Source organism: Heteronotia binoei, chromosome 5 (assembly GCF_032191835.1).
Source record: "Heteronotia binoei isolate CCM8104 ecotype False Entrance Well chromosome 5, APGP_CSIRO_Hbin_v1, whole genome shotgun sequence".
Taxonomy (NCBI): Eukaryota; Metazoa; Chordata; class Lepidosauria; order Squamata; family Gekkonidae; genus Heteronotia; species Heteronotia binoei.
The window spans coordinates 105,183,447-105,204,156 of record NC_083227.1 but is presented as its reverse complement, the minus strand read 5'-3'; the positions used below and the strand labels follow the sequence as shown (position 1 = coordinate 105,204,156).

General features: G+C 42.6%; 1 protein-coding gene across 2 annotated transcripts; it reads left to right on the top strand.

The window, feature by feature from the left end:
* The first annotated feature begins 550 nt into the window (after positions 1-550).
* Positions 551-17,567, top strand: LOC132572660 (protein ABHD14A-like). 2 transcript variants are annotated; one of them, XM_060239978.1, is made up of 5 exons: positions 551-1,202; positions 9,347-9,623; positions 10,849-10,964; positions 12,695-12,930; positions 14,872-17,567. In XM_060239978.1, exons 1-5 carry the CDS (start codon positions 629-631, stop codon positions 15,052-15,054), a joined length of 1,386 nt encoding a protein of 461 aa, XP_060095961.1. In that variant the 5' UTR covers positions 551-628; the 3' UTR covers positions 15,055-17,567. The 2 variants fall into 2 exon arrangements, with proteins under 2 accessions (XP_060095961.1, XP_060095960.1); XM_060239977.1 differs by having other exon boundaries at positions 10,846-10,964.
* Positions 17,568-20,710: the final 3,143 nt, after the last annotated feature.

Sequence of the window (20,710 nt, the reverse complement as noted above, 5' to 3'; positions counted from 1 at the left end):
TCTGTGACTGGAACTAAATAAGATGAGTCTGCCAAGCTAAGACTTGGGAGAGGGGGCACTTGAAGAGCAATGTGGGTTTGTATCAGTGAACTCATAATTCATTCTCATGCACTTCTATGCAAGCTGCACAGTATCCATCAAGTTTTGTATTGTCCCATACCATCAGAAGTGGCCTTTTTAAAAATGCCCGTGAAGCTGCGGGGGCGGGGGGGGGGAGGAGGAAGGTGTGTACATAGTAAGAAAGCAAAATGGCTTGTAAACAAGGGTGTGTCCTGATAAATTTAACCAGTCAGGAGCAGTGGGAAATTGTGAGCTTGTCCCAGCAGGCACAGTACTGTCTGTTACTTGTTGGAGGTGTTAGTGTCTCCTGTTTCCTGAAACGGAATTAAACAATGGCTGATGTTTAGAGGTGTCCAAAGCACAACACAGTAATCAAGCTTTCAGACTGCAGTAGACGTGGTGTATGTCTCTTGCCAAATGCAGAAAATTCAGTACAGGATCTGTTGGTGCAGATGATACCTGAACAAGATTCCTTAGCCAAGCCCTGACTTCTCTCTCGTCGGAGTTGGCAAAACTTGAGAAGCGCCTAGAAGAGACAGACCACAGGATAAAAGCTCTGCAAGCAAAGATGGTGTCCACCCAAGGTTGTGTAGTAAAACATTCTACTCTGATGAGAGAGCTGGCAGCAGGGCAACGGGTAGTGGACCAAAGGCTGGAAACCCTGGAGAACAAAGTGCGAGCTCGGAACTTGAGGGTCACTGGTATCCCAGTGGCTGTCAGAGATATGAATCTCATTCCATTCATAGAAAATCTAGTGCCAACTGCCTTGGACTTAAATGGGAAAGCAGACCCAGTCTGTATAGAAAATGCTTACCGTCTCCCAGCAAGGAATACTCAGGATAATACCAGTACTGTGGTAATAACTCTCTCTGATTTAAGGCATCGGCAGAGAATACTGAAGGCATCACAGGCTTTCCAGTCTGCAGACTTCCAGGGACATAAGATATCCTTCTTCCCTGACCTCAGTCCAGTCACATATGCTAGGAGGAAGCATTTTGTTGCCCTCAGGCAACTGTTTCTGAAAGAAGGAGTTTGGGCTTATGTATTGTATCCTGCAAAGCTAAAGGTTATGCACCAAGGAAAAAACTACATCTTTAAGGATCATGTACTTGCATCTCAGCTGTTGGATAGAATCAGAAAAGGTAGCTGCTTAAAGGAGACATGCCCCAACAGAATTGAGATTAAAGACAAGCGATGGCCCTTTCTGTTGGCTATTTATTGTCTTGTGTTGTTTTGGTTATTTTGAGCCCTTGTTTCCTTGAATGAAGGGCAATTGTGTAAAACGGTGGAATGAAGATTAGCCCGGGCTTACTGTCACAATGGGGAAATCTTTAGTTTTTGAAGTATGCAGTCTCTCTTCTGCTATTTTACGAAAGGGTTAGTTTCCATAGTAATTACCTAATCCTGCCCCCTTCCCACATGTTAAACAGAGGTGGGTATTAGGGTTTGTAGAATCTTTCGACTCAAGTGCCGTGTTCTACCCCCACTCAATGCACAGCAGCCAAGAAGGTCAGAGCGCCTGCTCCAGCTGCAACGCCACTGAGGATGTTCTCTGCAGCTGAGAACAAAACGTCTGGAAGGAAAACTTTCTCCAGTAGAACACGGCACTTGAGCCCGAAAGATTCTACAAACCCTAATGATGTTACCAGCCGTGAAAACCTGAAATCTTTGATAGAGGTGGGTATTACTCTGAGTCTTCTCTGAAAGACTGCAGCCCTTATCTGTGCCACGTCATCTCAAGAGATGAAGAACTACTGGTGTCTTCTGGTATCAAGGAATCTCTTGTTAATAGGCTCATTTATTCAAATGGTTATGTGATATTTGGTTCTCTTGGCCAGTCTTGATCCCTGAGTATCCAGTCTTTGCTGTAGGTACCAACTGTCTTGTATCTGGGCACATCTACTGTATCAGGTCATCTGCCTGAGTAATTAGAGGGCATTTTCGCACTTACCTTAAGTCGGAGCGACGTCCCTCTTCACCGCGCAGCGTCTGCACGGTTTTCGCACTAATTGCTGCGGAGCACCTGGAAGAGCCATAAAGTCCTGCGGCTTTTGCGGCGCAAATGTAAACCGTTTTTTGGCAGTTTACATTTGTGCCGCAAAAGCCGCGGGGCTTTGCGGCTCTTCCAGGTGCTCCGCAGCAATTAGTGCGAAAACCGTGCAGACGCTGCGTGGTGAAGAGGGACGTCGCTCCGGCTTAAGGTAAGTGCGAAAACGCCCAGAGTCTCTTCTTAGATACTCATCATTCCCTGTTTTTTTTTTTTTTTTTTTTGTAATACAGCAGCCGTCTGGTTGATCTTTCATCCCTCCCAGCTGTTAAGATCCAGTGTTGTATGTGTGAAGAGAACTTTATATGAGCTTATGAATACTTGGCAAGGAGGCCTGGGTGTTATGATTTTTTGCTTTGCATGGATGTTTCATCTATGTATTTGTATTGCTGTGCACTTAAGAACAGCCTGAGCCAAATTCTGCTGCAGGAGATACCACATATCTTGGGTGAGAGCATTGTAGTGGGAGAAATGCACTGGCTATCCCTAAATTAAAGGCCTTAGACAAAATCCAAACTACCATCCTTGTTACTGCTGAGTCAGTGAATCTTTTGTAAGATTAGTGGCTTTGAGGAAAACAGATACCTGTTCACAGGTGAAGCAGCACTATGCACTAAAAGACTAAAGCAAGTATATTAGGTAATCAGCAACACAGAAAATAATGCATTACTTTTGATATGTTAATACTAATTCAGATCCCTTGCAAACATCCCATTTGGATGCTCAGTGTTTAAAAAACCTTCTGGTGGGCTTAGCTGTGTTGTGTTCCTGTTGATAACAGGCTTCAGAAGCACCCCTTGACACTTTGCATGAGCAAAAAAAATTACATTAAATCATCCTTATGAAAAACTTTACTTGCTTAAACAAGTTGAATGTTTGAGGGCCTGGTAACCTCATCCCACGCAAATGGCTAAGTACAATGACTGGATCTAATGATCTACAGTGATGGTCTAGAAGCAGCTTATGGTTTACTTGTTTACAGGTCCTGAAAGTAAATGGCAATGATCTATGATGGAGGAGGGATCTTTATTTTGATTGCCTATCCCTTGTTAATTCTGGAGGAGTGGTAAATCTGTGTCATTGTAAACCAGTGAAATGCATCAAGGTGGCAGTTTCTAATGTATCTGAACATAAATGCCTTTGATATAGAGTCAGATGAATGATGTGATACTCACTTGCTTCATATCAGCTCATAGCCTAAAGACATGTCTTAAAAAGCTTTCAGGTGTTTGGGATTGAAGCATTATCAAGGGCAGTACTTGTTTGCTCTGTAAGCAGCTTTTGCAGAAGTTTCCATAGGGTTTGCCTTCACATATAACTGAGCTAGAATGGGATATGACTTCAGGGGCAGAGCACTAGCTTTATATGCAGAAGGTTATGGGCATCTCCAGCAAAAAAGATCAGATAGTAGGCGATATGAAAGACCCCTGTCTGAGACCACAGAGACCCACTGCCAATGAGAATAGACAATACTGGTTTTGATGGACCAGGGACGTGATTCAGTATAAGGCAGCTTCATGAGTTCATGTGCATTTTATCTCCTCGTCTCTAAAAGTGAAATTCACTTCCCTATATTAAAAAAACCTATCATTGTATTTTGTTGTATATAGGGCTTTTGTTGGTTTAGGGTATCTGTGCGGTGGATTTGGATGTCTTTATTCTCCTACTGGGAGAATCAGACATAAGTAGATATGTGAGAGGCAGGTGAATGTCAGTTGGGCCCCAGAGAAAATGCAAGCAAAAATCTGCCCATGCCAAACTTGGTATTGGCATCAGTCAAAGGACCATAGACTGAACTTCAATTCCTGTCCTAGAATAAGCTGCCAGAGATGGGCATGCTCTTTGAGTGACCGCAGGAGCTGATAGCAAAGGGGAGGTGAACTTGAAGGAAAGTTATGTCACTGTGAATTTCACTGGGGCCTAAAAGGCAGTTTGGAAAAATGAAAAGGAAAATCGAAATCCGGTGTATACTCTAAACCTGGTAAATGGTAAGAGGAGTCAAGGGCAAATGTTGTCCCCATCTTCAAGAAGGGGAAAAAGGAGGATCTAGGTAGCTACCGACCTGTCAACTTGAAATCTATCCCTGGAAAAGTTTTGGAACAAATCATCAAACAGTCAGTCCTGAAACATTTAGAAAGGATGGCTGTGATTACTAAGAGCCAGCATGGGTTTCTCAAGAACAAGTCATGTCAGACTAACTTGATCTCTTTTTTTGAGAAAGTGACTACCTTGCTGGATCAGGGGAATGCTGTAGACATAGTTTATCTTGATTTCAGTAAGGCTTTTTATAAGGTTCCACATACTATCCTTGTTGACAAGTTGGTAAAATGCGGTTTGGATCCTGTTACCGTTAAGTGGATCTGTAACTGGTTGACAGATCGCACCCAAAGAGTGCTTGTGAATGGTTCCTCATCTTCTTGGAGAGGAGTGACAGGTGGAGTACCTCAAGGATCTGTCCTAGGGCCTGTTTTGTTCAACATCTTTATAAATGATTTGGATGAAGGAATAGAAGGAATGCTTATTAAATTTGCCAATGATACTAAATTGGGAGGGGTGGCAAATACAATAAAAGACAGAAACAGGATGACCTTGACAGGCTGGAAAACTGGGCTAAAACCAATAAAATTAATTTTAACAGGGATAAATGTAAAGTTCTGCATTTAGGTAGGAAAAATCCAATGCATGGTTATAGGATGGGGGAGACTTGTCTTAGCAGTAATTTGTGCATAAAGGATCTAGGGGTCTTAGTGGATCATACGCTGAACATGAGTCAACAGTGTGATGCAGTGGCTAAAAAGGCAAGTGCAATTTTGGGCTGTATCAACAGAAGTATAGTGTCCAGATCACATGAAGTGATGGTATCGCTTTACTCTGCTCTGGTAAGACCTCACCTGGAGTATTGTGTTCAGTTTTGGGCACCACATTTTAAGAAGGATATAGACAAGCTGGAACGGGTCCAAAGGAGGGCGACGAAGATGGTGAGGGGTCTGGAGACCAAGTCCTATGAAGAAAGGTTGAAGGAGCTGGACATGCTTAGCCTGGAAAGGAGGCAGCTGAGAGGTGATATGATCACCATCTTCAAGTACTTGAAGGGCTGTCATCTAGAGGATGGTGTGGAATTGTACACAAATTGGTGAGTTGGAATGTTTTGGAACAACATTTGGGAGAAAACATAGACCTTGTGGGAATTTCAGAAACTTGGTGGAATGAGGAGAATCAGTGGGACACGGTGATTCCTGGGTATAAGTTATACCGGAAGGATAGGGAGGGAAGGGTTGGAGGTGGGGTTGCTCTGTATGTCAGAGAGGGCATACGGTCCAGTAAGACTGAGGTCAGAGAATTAGACTTCCTTCTAGAAATGCTTTCGGTTGAAATAGAGGGCCCGAAAGGCAATTTAACTATGGGAGTTTGTTATCGCCCACCAAATCAAAAGATAGAGGACGACTATAATATGATGGAAGGCTTAAAGATGGTGGCTAGACGTAAAAATTGTGTCGTCATAGGTGATTTTAACTACCTGCAGATTGATTGGGTCAATATGTGTTCGGGTTGAGAGAAAGAGATTGAGTTTCTAACGCTCTCAATGACTGTGCTATGGAGCAGATGGACTCTGAACCTACCAGGGGTGGGGCGATCCTGGATTTGGTCCTAAGTAATGTCCAAGATTTTGTGAGAGATGTAAAAGTGATCGCACCGCTTGGGAGCAGTGACCATAACATTACTGATTTCACCATTTGTATAAATAGAGAGTTGCTCCAAAAGCCCGGCATAACCATGTTTAACTTTAAAAGGGGTAAATTCTCTGAGATGAGGAGGCATATGAAGAGGAAACTGAAAGGAAAGGTAAATACAGTCAAAACCCTTGGGGAAGCTTGGAGGCTATTTAAAACTACAATCTTAGAAGCTCAGATAAAATATATACCACAAGTTAGGAAAGGCACAAAGAGGTATAAGAGAAGGCCTGCATGGTTAACAAACAAAGTAATGGAAGCTGTAAAAGGTAAGAAGGACTCCTTTAAGTGGTGGAAAGCTAGTCCAAGTGAAATTAATAAAAGAGAACACAGGCAGTGGCAAATCAAATGCAAGACTGTGATCAGGCAGGCAAAAATGGACTATGAGGAGCATATTGCAAAAAACATAAAGACCAACAATAAAAATTTCTTCAAATATGTTAGAAGCAGGAAACCAGCCAGGGAGGCAGTGGGGCCCTTGGATGACCAAGGGGTCAAAGGATTACTGAAGGAGGACAGGGAAATGGCTGAGAAGCTGAATGCATTTTTTGCCTCCGTCTTCACTGTGGAAGATGAGAAGTGTTTGCCTGCTCCAGAACCACTTATATTGGAAGGGGTGTTGAAAGATCTGAGTCAGATTGAGGTGACAGGAGAGGAGGTCCTACAACTGATAGACAAATTAAAATCTAATAAGTCACCAGGTCCGGATGGCATACATCCAAGAGTTCTGAAAGAACTCAAAGTTGAACTTGTGGATCTTTTGACAAAAATATGTAATCTTTCATTGAAATCTGCCTCCATTTCTGAGGACTGGAAGGTAGCAAATGTCACCCCCATCTTTAAAAAGGGTTCCAGAGGAGATCCGGGTAACTACAGGCCAGTCAGTCTGACTTCAATACTGGGAAAGTTGGTAGAAACCATTATCAAGGACAGAATGAGTAGGCACATTGATGAACACGAGTTATTGAGGAAGTCTCAGCATCGGTTCTGTAAGGGAAGATCTTGCCTCATTAACCTGTTACATTTCTTTGAGGGGTGAACAAACATGTGGACAAAGGAGACCTGATAGATATTGTTTACCTTGACTTCCAGAAAGCTTTTGATAAAGTTCCTCATCAAAGACTCCTTAGTAAGCTCGAAAGTCATGGAGTAACAGGACAGGTCCTCTTGTGGATCAAAAACTGGCTAATTAATAGGAAGCAGAGAGTGAGTATAAATGGGCAGTCTTCGCGTGGAGGACGGTAAGCAGTGGAGTGCGGCAGGGCTCAGTACTGGGTCCCATGCTCTTTAACTTGTTCATAAATGATTTGGAGTTGAGAATAGGCAGTGAAGTGGCCAAGTTTGCAGATGACACTAAATTGTTCAGGGTGGTGAGAACCAGAGAGGATTGTGAGGAACTCCAAAGGGATCTGGTTGAGGCTGGGTGAGTGGGCATCAACGTGGCAGATGAGGTTCAATGTGGCGAAGTGCAAAGTAATGCACATTGGGGCCAAGAAATACAAGTTGATGGGGTGTGAACTGGCAGAAACTGATCAAGAGACAGATCTTGGGGTCATGATAGATAACTCATTGAAAATGTCAAGACAGTGTGCGATTGCAATAAAAAAGGCCAACGCCATGCTGGGAATGGAAAACAAATCAGCCAGTATCATAATGCCCCTGTATAAATTGATGGTGCGGTCTCATTTGGAATACTGTGTGCAATTCTGGTCACCGCACCTCAAAAAGGATATTATAGCATTGGAAAAAGTGCAGAAAAGGGCAACTAGAATGATTAAAGGTTTGGAACACTTTCCCTATGAAGAAAGGTTAAAACGCTTGAGGCTCTTTAGCTTGGAAAAACGTCGACTGCGGGGTGACATGATAGAGGTTTACAAGATTATGCATGGGATGAAGAAGGTAGAGAAAGAAGTACTTTTCTCCCTTTCTCACAATACAAGAACTCGTGGGCATTCAATGAAATTGCTGAGCAGTCGGGTTAGAACGGATAAAAGGAGGTACTTCTTCACCCAAAGGGTGATTAACGTGTGGAATTCACTGCCACAGGAGGTGGTGGCGGCTATAAGCATAGCCAGCTTCAAGAGGGGGTTAGATAAACATATGGAGCAGAGGTCCATCAGTGGCTATTAGCCACAGTGTGTGTATATATATAATTTTTTTAGCCACTGTGTAATACAGAGTGTTGGACTGGATGGGCCATTGGCCTGATCCAACATGGCTTCTCTTATGTTTTTAATTGCTTTCTGTGGCCCCAGAAAGTAGGACCAGAACTAGTGGGTTGAAATTAAATCAGAAGAGTTTCCAGCTCAACATTAGGAAGACCTGACCGTTATAGCGGTTTCTCAGTGGAACAGGCTTCCTTGGGAGGTCGTGGGCTCTCCTTCGCTGGAAGTTTTTAAACAGAGGCTAGATGGCCATCTGACAGCAATGAAGATCCTGTGAATTTAGGGGGAGGTATTCGTGAGTTTCCTGCATTGTGCAGGGGGTTGGACTAGATGACCCTGGAGATCCATTCCAACTCTGATTCTTTTTTTCCCAACAGACTTCCTGAACCTTTAACAAGCTGCATGAGCAGCTTTTCTTGTAGAAGCTCAGTCTTTATTGACGTTGAAATGTAATAATTGAGATGGATTGGAATGTATTTCTGAATAGAGGGGATGTAGGGCTCGTTGATGGAGTATCTGCTTTGCACATGATCATAGATCCAATTGCTAACATTTCTAGGTTAAAGGATCAGCTAATGAGCAATGTCCAGAATATTTTCTGAGGTTCTGGACAATTGCTGCCAATAAGAGTAGACAATATGGAACCTTGATAGACTATTGTCAGACTCTCATTTTAAGGCAGCATTTCTACCTGTTATGCAGGAGCACAAACACAGCAGAGTCAACCAGTCACAAGAAATTGCCATCAATAGTTCAAAGAGGGCTTGTAGCAAAAACAGTGCTTCTCTCATTTGGCAACTGCCTTTTGTTTGCCTGATGTAAGTCTCCCAGGTAGATTGCTTGTAGTTCATTATGATGATAGTTGCTTGTTACATCTTGGTAGTTGTTCAGTTTAGACCCGAATCTTCAGTGTGCTGCCGTCGTCCATCTCCAGCACCACCATCGCAAAGACGTAGGATATCATTAGTGCCCAGGTAGCAAATGTTAAGTAAAATGAGCTAGATGTTTGGAGCTTTCTAAACCCTTAGAAAAGGAGCATCTTCTAGGATGCCAAGTCAGCTGTTGCTGTTGTAGTAGAAGTTGGGGAAAGAATCAGTTCATATCACCATCTGAGATCAGGCCACATGTATAGATTATTTTTTTAAAATCAGTTTTTGAAAGCATACTATTGATGATGGGGCACTATCCTTTGGAAAGTTTCCCCGATAGCCATCAATCTTGTCTATTTATGAATCCTGCAGTTTCTCCTGGTGCATGGAATTCACTGACCTTGTTGCTCTATCAGGCAGTCCCTGCTCAAGTTTTCTGATCTTAGTGGTTTTCTTTCTCTTAAACTCTTTCAGAAAAGATGACTATGACTTTGATCCGCAACAGACTGGGTCTTCTGGTACTCGGAGTCCTTGTTACCTTTGTCCTCTACCTCTTACTTCCTGCAATCCAACATGAGAGATTTACATCTTCCGTTGACATCCCCAAGCCACGAGCTATGGAGGAAGATATGAAGAAGGGTCAAAGCAGCAGCAATGTCACCATCCTGACAGGGACAGTCTTACAGAACCCTTCTGTTTTTTTCAGAGAAGCTATACTGGTACAGAAAGATGGGGCTCCTAGCACTGAAAAGTAAGTTGCCCTCCTGACCCCAGATCTGAATGAGAGAAATGGACTTTATCTCCTTAAAGTATACCTCTTGTGATGGCCTGTCCTTTCTAACAGTTTACAGTCACATTAGTTTGGATTGTAGTTTTGGTAACTTTGGGAGCTTAAAGTCAGGGATGCCTGTGTCTGAGTAGGAAGACGGCTAAGGACAGAAGAAATGTTGGTAATCTTTCTTAGCTATAGTCCAGTTACATCAAGCCAAAGCTTAATGGTATGTGACTTTTACAGTTGGGGTGTGGTGTCTGATGATCTGGCACCTGGATGCTGGTCACTGGTGATAGCTAATATTCTTAATAAGCCAGGGCCCTGAATACTTGAAACAAGTTTCCTGGCATTTCTTTCAATATTTTTTTTGTTCTTAATGTGAATCCTAGAATTAGCTTACTGAATTTTTCCCCAATGACTGCTTGTCTGTGAGCAGGATAAATACATTTTACCTGTTCATTTATTGTGCCATCACCCAATGGCAATCTGTCAGTAATTGGGGTTAGTTGTTGATTATAGAACTGGCCTCTGGGTAAGTTGCTCCATACTATTTACCATCTCTATCAACATGGATAACAGTTCAAAACTGCAATAGCTTGGACTCAGTCTTGTTGATGTTAGAACTTATCCCTTACCTTTGTCATGTTAACTGGTGGTCTTTTAAGATGGTGGTTTCTATTGCACAATAAACATGAAGTTCTACTGAATTGTTGCAGGAGGTCTGAAAGATTGACAACTAGCACATGTTGCGATGAAATCTTTGCTTTCCAGAAGAAAGGAGTAATATTTTCATCACTGGGAAAATTGAAAATCCCCCAGTCACCATTTATTTGCAATGGAAAGTTCTCTGTGTTAATTGCATTGGTGCCATGAGTTAGTATTGGAGAGTGCCCGTGTGTCATTGGGACAATCCATATCCTCCTTCCTCATCCCCGCATAATTTAAAATGTTGAATCTTTTTTGTAGAAGTGCTTACTGTCTGCCAGTATAGCATGAGTGCTTGTGTAGTCATCTAAAAACTGAAAAAGAGAACATGGCAAAGCAAATAAGCCTATCCTGTTCCATACAGTAATCCTCATCAGTACATATTGGTCTCCATTGTCCACCCCATGCCAAATCTGGGCTAGCATTGATCTTTATGCTGAGAGGGGAACCCTATTTGTGTTTCTCTACAATTCTCTACATGTTGTGTTTTCCATAGCAGGCTGGAGGTCATATTCCTGCATGGTCAGTCCTTCACTTCCAAAACATGGGAGGAACTGGGGACATTGGCTTTGCTCTCTGAGAGTGGGCATCGTGCAATAGCCATTGATTTGCCTGGTAAGAATGTACTGTTAAGTTACCTATGTTGACTTCAACTTTTCACCTTCTGTTTGACATGCTTTTATAACCAGGCCAAACTACAATGTAATTTCTTGGTTAGCAAGTTAATTTTTAACAGGGGCACTGAGCAAGGGTGGATGGGCCAGCAACATTAGCTCACCCACAGAATCTTTTCTGCACCAGTCAGGTCACACAGGCAAAGGGCTTTTTAACCACTTCTCTCCCAGTGTATTTTTATTTATTTATTTATTTATTTGGGATTTATATCCCGCCCTTCCCACGGATGGCTCAGGGCGGCTTCCAACAATTAACCAAACTTAAAAATAAACAATTTCAAATGTAAAACAATTAAATAATTTAAACAGTTAAAACATTAAAACAGAGTAATGCAGTTTCCTATGAACAGATGGCTGGCCAGTTTCCTCAGGTTGTTATCCTAGCTAAATGTAGGCTAGGTATAGGCTAGCCGGAAGAGGGTCGTCTTACAGGCCCTGCGGAACTGCGCTAAGTCCCGCAGGGCCCTCACCTCTTCCGGCTTGTGTACTTGACAGTAATAAGAGCTCAGCTTTACCATACATAGTGATTGGAAAGTAGCTGAAGTGTTTAATGAGAGAGACACTGGAGGCCAGATGGGAGAGTCCCCTATGCCTTCATTTGTCAATCACTAGTGTGGCTGGCTTGTTTCTTGGTGCTGTATTTTCTGACGGCTGTGACCAACAGCACTGTGAAGCACAGTACTGCCCCTATTTCTTAGATATAGTCCTCTTTCAGACTACAGTCAGTGTTTACTAGGGGACATTATTTGGTCTCTGCTCAGGGATTCTTTGTCGTAGTTACTCATTGCCCTGGAGACATGGTGGAACTAGCCTATAAAAATTTGACTTGCATCACTGTGTAAGATGGCTGCTAATTACCAATAAATGGGAGCCAGGAGAAGACTCTCTAATGCCCAGCTGTGTAATTCAAGCCAAATGGGCTATATGTACTCAGACTAATTGTTAGTAGGTGCAGGTTAGAAGTGGCTTGAAATAGCAGAGTCATGACATTTTTCCTCTTGAATAGCTGGGATCCAGCACCATCAGCTCCCCAGAGTAATTTGTTTCAAAGGAACAAACCTTAGCTTGGCATTTTGCAGCATATCTTGTGCTAGAGTGACTTGGAATGCTTCCACTTACTGTTGGTGCCCTGTCTTTCCCAATGCAACAATAGTGTTTGGTGTTTATATAAAGTCTTTGGGGTCAACAGTACTGTGACTACAAAATAGTCACTCACCTAAGGCTGCCTGGTGAGTTCGTAAGCTGATATCTGAAATGGCTTACGGCTCACAGTCTTAGCCATTAAACTAAACCAAATCTACAGAATTTGAATAACTGGCTAAGTATATTGGGTCACTGACCCTCCCAGTCAATAAGTGATTGTGTGTTCCAGGTGTGCTCTAAGACCAGCACTTTGGCCACCTTCCTAAAACCATAAAATAAGAAAAAAATAAAATCCCATCCTGTTTTTGTTCTTTCCTTTAGAGATGGTTTAATGCAGGAAAGTAAGAGTTTGTAATGATTAAGGACACTAGAAATGTATGAATTTGTCCAAAGTGTTTTTTTCTTCTGGAAGTGGGTGTGAGTGAAAATCAGCAGCTGGAATCATTTCACTGGTCCTTTGCTAGTATAATTCAGTTGTTGCCAGTTTCCTTGCAGTCCATTAACCCAGTTCCTTATGTTTCTCGCCAGGCTATGGGGAGACTCCACGTTCCACTGCCTTGGACACAGCTCAAAGTCGTGTTGCCTTTCTGCAGCAAGTCTTCAAAGAGCTAAAGCTTCAAAGGCCTGTTCTAGTCAGTTCATCCATGAGTGGCCGCTATTCTATCCCATTCCTTCTGGCCAGTGGGGAACAGCTGAAGGGCTTTGTGCCTATTGCACCAGCAGGCACCAAAGACTTCACTACTCAGCAGTATGAGCAAGTCCAGGTATGGGTTTTAAAGCAGTGCAATAGAGCCACCTACTGTAGTCTCAAACTCATTTGATAAGAGTATTGCAGAGTCAGCTTTAGTCTGTGATTCTAATGAGGAGGCTGGAAAGGGTGAATAGGGATAGACTTTCTTCACTGATGCAGCTATGGTACCTTGAATGGAGCCTGTGCAGAGAAAAAAAAGTCCCTATACCACTGGTTTACAGTATGAGTGAAGAATCCGGTATGACACCACATTCAGGGGAAGTCAACCATTATACTCCATCACACATACCCCTTTTTAAAGCATGTTTTTCAACTTGGAAGGTAATTGGAATGTGTGGATAGTGTTTGAAGGACCAGAAATCAATGGGGATTTTTCTTCCCTGTGTTCTGTGGATTTGAACAGCTGCAAAGTTACTTTTTTCTAGTCTCTGCTCTTAGCCAAAATCTCGCTCTCTTTCCATTCTCACTCTGCCCCCTGGTGCTCAGTCCAAAGCCTTCAGTTCTTTAAGTAAGCCTGATCTCATCAGATCTCAGAAGTTAAGCAGGGTCAGCCCTGGCTAGTATTTGGATGGACCTCCAAAGAATACCAAGATTTCTACACAATAGCAAACTACCTCTGAATGTCTCTTGCCTGGAAAACCCTGCGGGGTCACCATAAATCAGCTGTGACTTGATGGCACTTTCCACTCCCAGTGTCTTGGTAATTAAATGCATGCCAGTTTGTTCTATTTGCATAATTTTGTCTGCCTGAGCCTGGTGTACAGCAAAGACAGTATTGTTCTCTCAATCACACTTCTTCAGATCATCCTTACAATCTTGCTTTTGTATATGTTTGTAGCTTTTATATTTCAGTCCTGCTGCAGTAAAGCCTTTACCAAAGTAAGATCAAGTATATAATAGATTTGTAATCATATATTTCTGCTAGAAAGATTTGGCTCCCAGCATTCCTGCCTCCATTTGAATGCTAGCCTGTTCTGTCTGTATGCTTCTCAGCTGTGGGCACACTCTTGTTACATGATATGGTCCCATGACACCCTGTACATTATGGTGAACTAGGAAGGAGAAGCAGAACTGGAAGGAACTGAAAGTAGATGTTTGAGGAGCAGTTACTGTGTTCATATAGCCCTTGCAAGAGAGAAGCTGGTGGAGATATGCTCTACTGTTAACGTTAACTGGACACTCAGTCCAGTTTTTTGCTTGGACCTATTCCTTTCTCTTTGTGAAAGAGGTGGTGTAGTAGCTATGTTCCAAATAAGGAAGCTCTTGGCACAGATCCTTTCTGTAGTCTTTGGGAAACCATTCCTCGGTTTCAGAACCCCCTTTCATAAGCAATATGGAGATAATGCTAATTTGCTTTATATTACCAGAAGATAACCTATATGAAGCTCTTTGAATAGCACTATACATGCTACGTATTGTTGCTGTATTACATTAATATATAGCCTGGGCATATAGAGGTTATTGTATAGTAGCAAAGCACTGTGTCCACTGTCTCCTGCGTGTGCCTATCTTTCTCTAAGATAAAGCTAGGAATATATAGTGGGTCCTTTACAACTGTGGCCCTCCCTCTCTGCAGTTTCCAACCAAGAAAACTCTCCCGTTTTTGGTTTTTTGTTTTCACCATCATCGCAAATCATGTATTTTCTCATATTTTAATGGTGTCAGCTAGGTTAAGTTTTTGCTTATATTACAATTAATGCTGGTTTCCAGCACTATATATTAGCTTAGTTTTATTATAGTTCTTAATTTCTCTTTTTCAGTAGTCTTTGTACTGATTTATATACATTGGTTTGTGCATTTCCATCTTGGGAAAGGCAACTTAGACATGTTAAATATATTTAGTGGGCCTTTCAAAACACTGCCTGCAGGATCTGGTAAAAAGCATCTTCTGCAGAAAACCCTTGGGAGCATTCTTAATGTATAAATTAATGTATTAATGTTTTGATCTTTCTAGACTCCAACTGTGATTATTTATGGAGAGCACGATACCGTCCAGGGCCACCAGTCTCTGCAAAGCCTTCAACAGATACCTAAATCCAGAGTAGTTGTGTTGCCTGGAGCTGGCCATGCCTGTTACCTTGATAAGCCTAAAGAGTTTCACAAGGTGCTCCTGAATTTCCTGGGTGAGCTCAAGTGACTGTGTGGAATCCTCTTTCCCCTACCATCTTGAGGGGGGACAAAGAACCAAGACAATTTGTACCACATGACTGGGGTGCTGTGTGTTTGAATGTGTTGCTCTATATTTAAAGGGCTGTGGGTTGTGCTGACTGCTCATGGAAGGAACTTCTCACTGCTTGCTTGTGGGGCTGTTTCCATTATGCCTGTTTCCAGGCTTGACTGGCTAAATCCTGCATTCTTAAGCAGAAAAACTGGATCAAGGGGTTGATGGAATAGGGTAACTCCTCTGAGGTGTCTGTTACAAAGGAGTCTGGAAGTGTCTGTTATAAAGGAGTCTGGAGAATTCAGTCTGCACTTCACAGACAGCCTCTCATCCTGTTTTAAGAGCTGATCCCTATGAATGAGGGTACAGTTCTAATATCTTGTTTCAGGAGCACAAGCCATTTTTGGAATGCTGAGGTGTCACTTCTCCATCATCAGTGGGCTTCTGCACTCCTACTGTAAGGCTTAAGTTCTCATCATGTACTTATTGATTTACATCCAACCTTTTTATTGGCTGGGATCTCCTAGAATTCATCCATTGATGGAACAAGACCAGGTGGACTTTTGTACTGGATGATGGTGCCCATGTGTATGACATTGTTTGGAATATCTGAGCAGAAGGAAGTGGTTTTGGAATTGGCAAGAAAAAAAATCCCTGTCTAAATTTCTTTCTCCTAACCCCCTACCCCATAACAGACACACATACCCAGAAATACTTAGTGTGCCTGAGGCTCCAGATCTAGTAAGTTGGTTGTTGTATGTAAATTATTTTCTTTTTTTGTTGTTGGAGATTGTTATATGAGCTATTGTTCAAAGTAGAAGGTGTGGGATATAGGGTACTGACCTATTAAGTTATCCGGGGAATGCAGCTCACATATTGGGGGAGGGAATCATTTATCCTGCTCACAAGGTTATAAGCTGTCTTAGGCTTATGAGCATTGCAGAACTGTTAAGTGTCAATCATTTCTGCATACGTGCTTATGCTAGCCACTAATTGGAGCAAGAAAGCCTTGTTTCACAGTAGCATGGAAGCATACTTGCCAGTCATCTTCTGAAATGGATATTCTTGTCACCCACTTACCTTGGAATGGACTTCCTCTCTATTCATCCATATTAGAAGCATTGAACTGGCCAGATGTGTCCTAGGCCTGGCTGTCTATCATTTTCTGTTAACACGAGCCATCACTCTACAACTCGGGCTGCTCAACCTCTGAAGCCTGATATGAATTGAGACTGTGGCTGAAGATCTGAGCATACCTGTCATGTAAAAGACATTTGGGTTTATAATACCTCTCTAAAAAAGACACCAGTATAGATCTGAGGCATTTTCACCATGCTGCAATAATTTAACCAACTTTCCCAGCACCTTTATTGTAGTAAAATTTCACAGGCCTCATTTGGGCAAGATATTTCCTCTGTTGTAAACATGCATTGTGTTTTTCTGAATGCTCTTCTAAATGTTTTCAAGTGGATTCTTTGTGTGTTCCTCAGCACTCTGAATCATTCAAGTTGAATTGTTTTGAAATTCATATGGTCATATTTCATATGTCAGATGGTTAATTTACAAATGTCAGAGCTTTGTTTGATCTGCTATAACTGCTTGTCTGAACAATCTTGAGCATCTTCAGGTGCCTATGCTGCTCTGTGCTATGTAAGCCATTGCCTTAGAGGGCCACTCCTGACCAGGAGCAAACAGAACCAAACCCCAACAGCTCTGCCAATGCCTTGAGGGCTACTTGGCTCAGACAGTTGGCATCACCTCTGCAGTTCTCACCCCCTGGAGTGTTGCCAGTTTCAGGAGGAAGCAGTAGGTGAACTGATGCCCACTGTTAGTCTTGCTGAGCAGAGTGGCTCCTGCTGCACTGGCTCTTATAGTAGCAGGGGGAGGGGGGCTGCTTGGCTTGTGCCAGGGCCATTTTCAGTTCACAGTCCACTGCTGGTGTGGGAAATTTGTGGATGTTTTTCCACAATGCAGACAATGGGTGGATTGAAAAATGTAATTCTAATTTATCTGGGAAATTAGTGAGGACATATTTTGCTGGCTTTCAGGCCTGAACACCTGAAACTACTGCCAGGGTGGTATCTATCTTATAAATGCAGCAGCGGGGAGGGCTTACTTACATGGTACGTGTCCGTCTCTAACCATTTCCTGACTTAACCTTTTTGGACAAACATTTCAACACATGCAAGCATTCAGACTTGTGAAGGGGACATTGATGGAAGAATGAATGTGCCTCAGGCCAGGAGGGCTGGATCTGTAATCTAGAACATGGAGGTTTTCTTCTGTCTTTTGGAGATGGTGAAATCCACCTTTACACTTGGTGAAATGGCCTGCCCAGGGAAAAAAGTTTCTTTCTTACAGAACATGGGTGAAAATGGCTTTCAGTTTGATGGAATTTGAACCCAAGGCTAATATTCAAAGTTAAATGAAGTCTAAAGAAGGTTTGCATAAATGCTCAAGATAATTATTAAAGGACCAGTTAGGCAATAGTTGCTTGGTTGACTGTGATCTTCTGTCCTGCATATGTGATGAGAACTGTTAATCTTCCATGCCTCTTGGTTACCAAAGCAGATTCTGATGCTACTCTGAGTAAGAATGTGCTGAGGTCAGTGTGCAGAATACAGACAATTGACACGTTATGGTAGATCTCAGAGATGATAATGCACTTAACATGGAATATGTTTGCTGTACAAAGACTGTGAATGCAGCAGTAAACAGTACAATTAGTGAAGCAAAGATGTAGGATTGTCCTTTTGCAGTGACATACACCAGGGCTGCTCAGAGCGCCCCACCATTTGTCCGTTATGTGTTATAAATGTATACCTTAGATATGCACTTAATAATGTTTACCAGGGCTTTTTATGTAGAAAAGGCCCAGCAGGAACTCATATGCATATTAGGCCACACCCCCTGACATCACCATTGTTTTACACAGGGCCTTTTAAAGAAAAAGCTCAGCAGGAATTCATTTGAATATTTGGTCACACCCCTTGACATTAAGCCAGCCGCATCTGCGTTCCTGCTCAAAAAAAGCCCTGATGTTTACCATGGTAAATACCCCAGTTCTATGTCATAGGTCCCATAAACAGTGAAGCAGAAACATGAGTTTGTAGAATAGCCCTGGTCCCTATCCACTGCATATTGACACTTCTTTCAGCTTACAGACATTGTGAACTAGCTTTAGTGGCCATGGACAGCTTGTATGTAATAGCAAAAGTTTGCACAGAGGCAGGACATACAAGAGGTAGAAAGTAAAGTTCCTTATTGCTCCAGTTAAATAGGTTCCTCTCATGGAACATCCCAGTCTTGCTCTGTAGGTACATTGCTTAAATCTACCAAAATTTTCTCCACTCATTTCTGCTTCTAAAGCAGTGTGCCTACATCCCATGCAAAAGGAGCTCAAAAAGTTTATAAGAGTCAAGAATTGCTGCACATTGTTTAATCCTATTCGTGTTTCAGGTATGCTTGATCCCCTTATAATGAATTAGAAGGGCATGTCACTGCACTGCCCCCAATGGCTTTTGCAGAAGTAGAACCTTTCAGCTCCTCTGATGAAATTGGAAGTTGGCTGCTGACTCTTTTGGAACAGAGCTCAGCCTTGCACACAGCAAGGCTGCCAGAAGATACTTAAAATTCATGGCATGGTGTAGTAGCGTTGAATCAGGACAGTGACCTCGAGAGGTTCTGGGAAATACTGCATATAACAATAGGGAGTTCGGGCAGCTGCCTGGGAACCTGCAGTTGGGGAGAGTGTTGTGTGATGTCATTGCTGTTGCCCCAGGAGGACTTGGCTTGTGCAACATTAATGCAAAGGCTTAGTCAAGCCAATATGCCACTGTATATTATTTTTGTATATAAACGCTGTACAGGTAAGAACATGCTTATAGAAGGTCTACAGATAGCAGGGAAAAACTGAATGGGCAGAGATTTGGAGTTGATTATCTTTTTCAGCTATGCATTGGGGGATCCACACAGCAAAGACTACCCATATCCCACTGGAAACATGGTAACCCCGTTATTAGAAATAAAGGCTGTACCTGGCATTTTTTAAAAAAAATATTAAATATTGATGTTGATTGTCAGAGTACTTAGCTTTGATTGCTAGAAGGAAGAATGTGCATATTTTAAAAATGCATTTGAGCTGCATTTTCTTTGCAATTTTTTTCTGCCCACCTTTCTTTAGACCTCGTTGGTACAAGCTGGATTCTGAAGCAGCTACCTCACACAGTTGGAAATGTGGACTACCTTATTTTCTACCCAACCTGCTAGAAAAAAATAATTAGCATAATCAGAAAGGGCTTGAGGGGGCAGTGAGGAAGTTTGTTTGTGTGTGTGCGTGCATGCTTGTTTGCTTTGTGTCTGTGGAGTCTTTGAGAGTAGAAAAGATGTGTATTCTCTAAAAAGGCAAAGGTAGTCCCCTTTGCAAGCACCGGTCATTTCCGACTCTGGGGTGATGTCACATCATGACATTTTCACAGCAGACTTTTTACGGGGTGGTTTGCCATTGCCTCCCCCAGCAAGCTGTGTACTCATTTTACCGACCTCGGAAGGATGGAAGGCTGAGTCAACCTTGAGCTGGCTACCTGAACCCAGCTTTCACCAGGATCAAACTCAGGTCGTGAGCAGAGAGTTTGACTGCAGTACTGCAGCTTTACCACTTTGCACCACGGGGCCATTCTTAATTTTTCTTAATTTCGGAACAATCACATCCTTTTCCTTTACTAAAATGATGAATATTAAACATTGAAATTGTATTTTTCTGACTTTTCCTTTGCTAGTTTTTTAAAAAACTTTTTCTCAGAAATTAAATGGGGGGGGGAGTTTCTGCCATTTCCCCCAAATATCAGTAAAGTGTGAAATTGTAGTCTCTTCTTTATGGTCTCTAGATGTCATACAGTTAGGATCTTGAGGATGTGCACAGTCTACCTTGGAAATATTTTGTTTCATATCATAAGGTGATCTAATAATTTTTATTCCAATTGTACCAACCTCTGCTGCATACATTTCTATTTATAAACAAGTGGGGACCTGCATGAAACTTGTGGGGAGCTATCCCATCCCCCCCTTTGCATCCCCCCTCTCTCCTTCCTCACTCTTTCTCCCTTCTCTCTCTCCTCCATGCATATCACTTCTCTCTTTCTGCCCCCCCCCTGTTTTCTGCCTCCCCACCTCATCAATCTTTCTGTCTCCTGCCCCCCATCACTCTCCCAATCCCTCACCTCTCCCCACACACAGCTGCAGTGGTGGCGGTAGGGGTACTACTATCCATTCACCACCACCCCCACCACCAGCAGCAGTCGCAGCAACAGTTCTCTAGGAATCACAATGGATCTTCCAGCTTCAGAGATCAATTTCCCTTAGAATTGCAGCTCCAGGTTGGGAAATTCCTGGACATTTGGGGGTGGAGACTAGGAACAGTGAGGTTTGGGGAGGGAAGCAACCCGGGCAGGGTATAATGCCATAGACTCCACCCTCTAAAGCAGCCATTTTATTCAGAGAAACTGATCTGTCACCTGGAGAACAGTTGCAATTCCAGGTGATGCCCAGCCCTTTCCTGGAGGCTGGCAGTGGTAGTTCCTGCAGAGGAAATGGCTGGTTTGGAAGGTGAAGTCTATGGCATTATAGTGGTTTG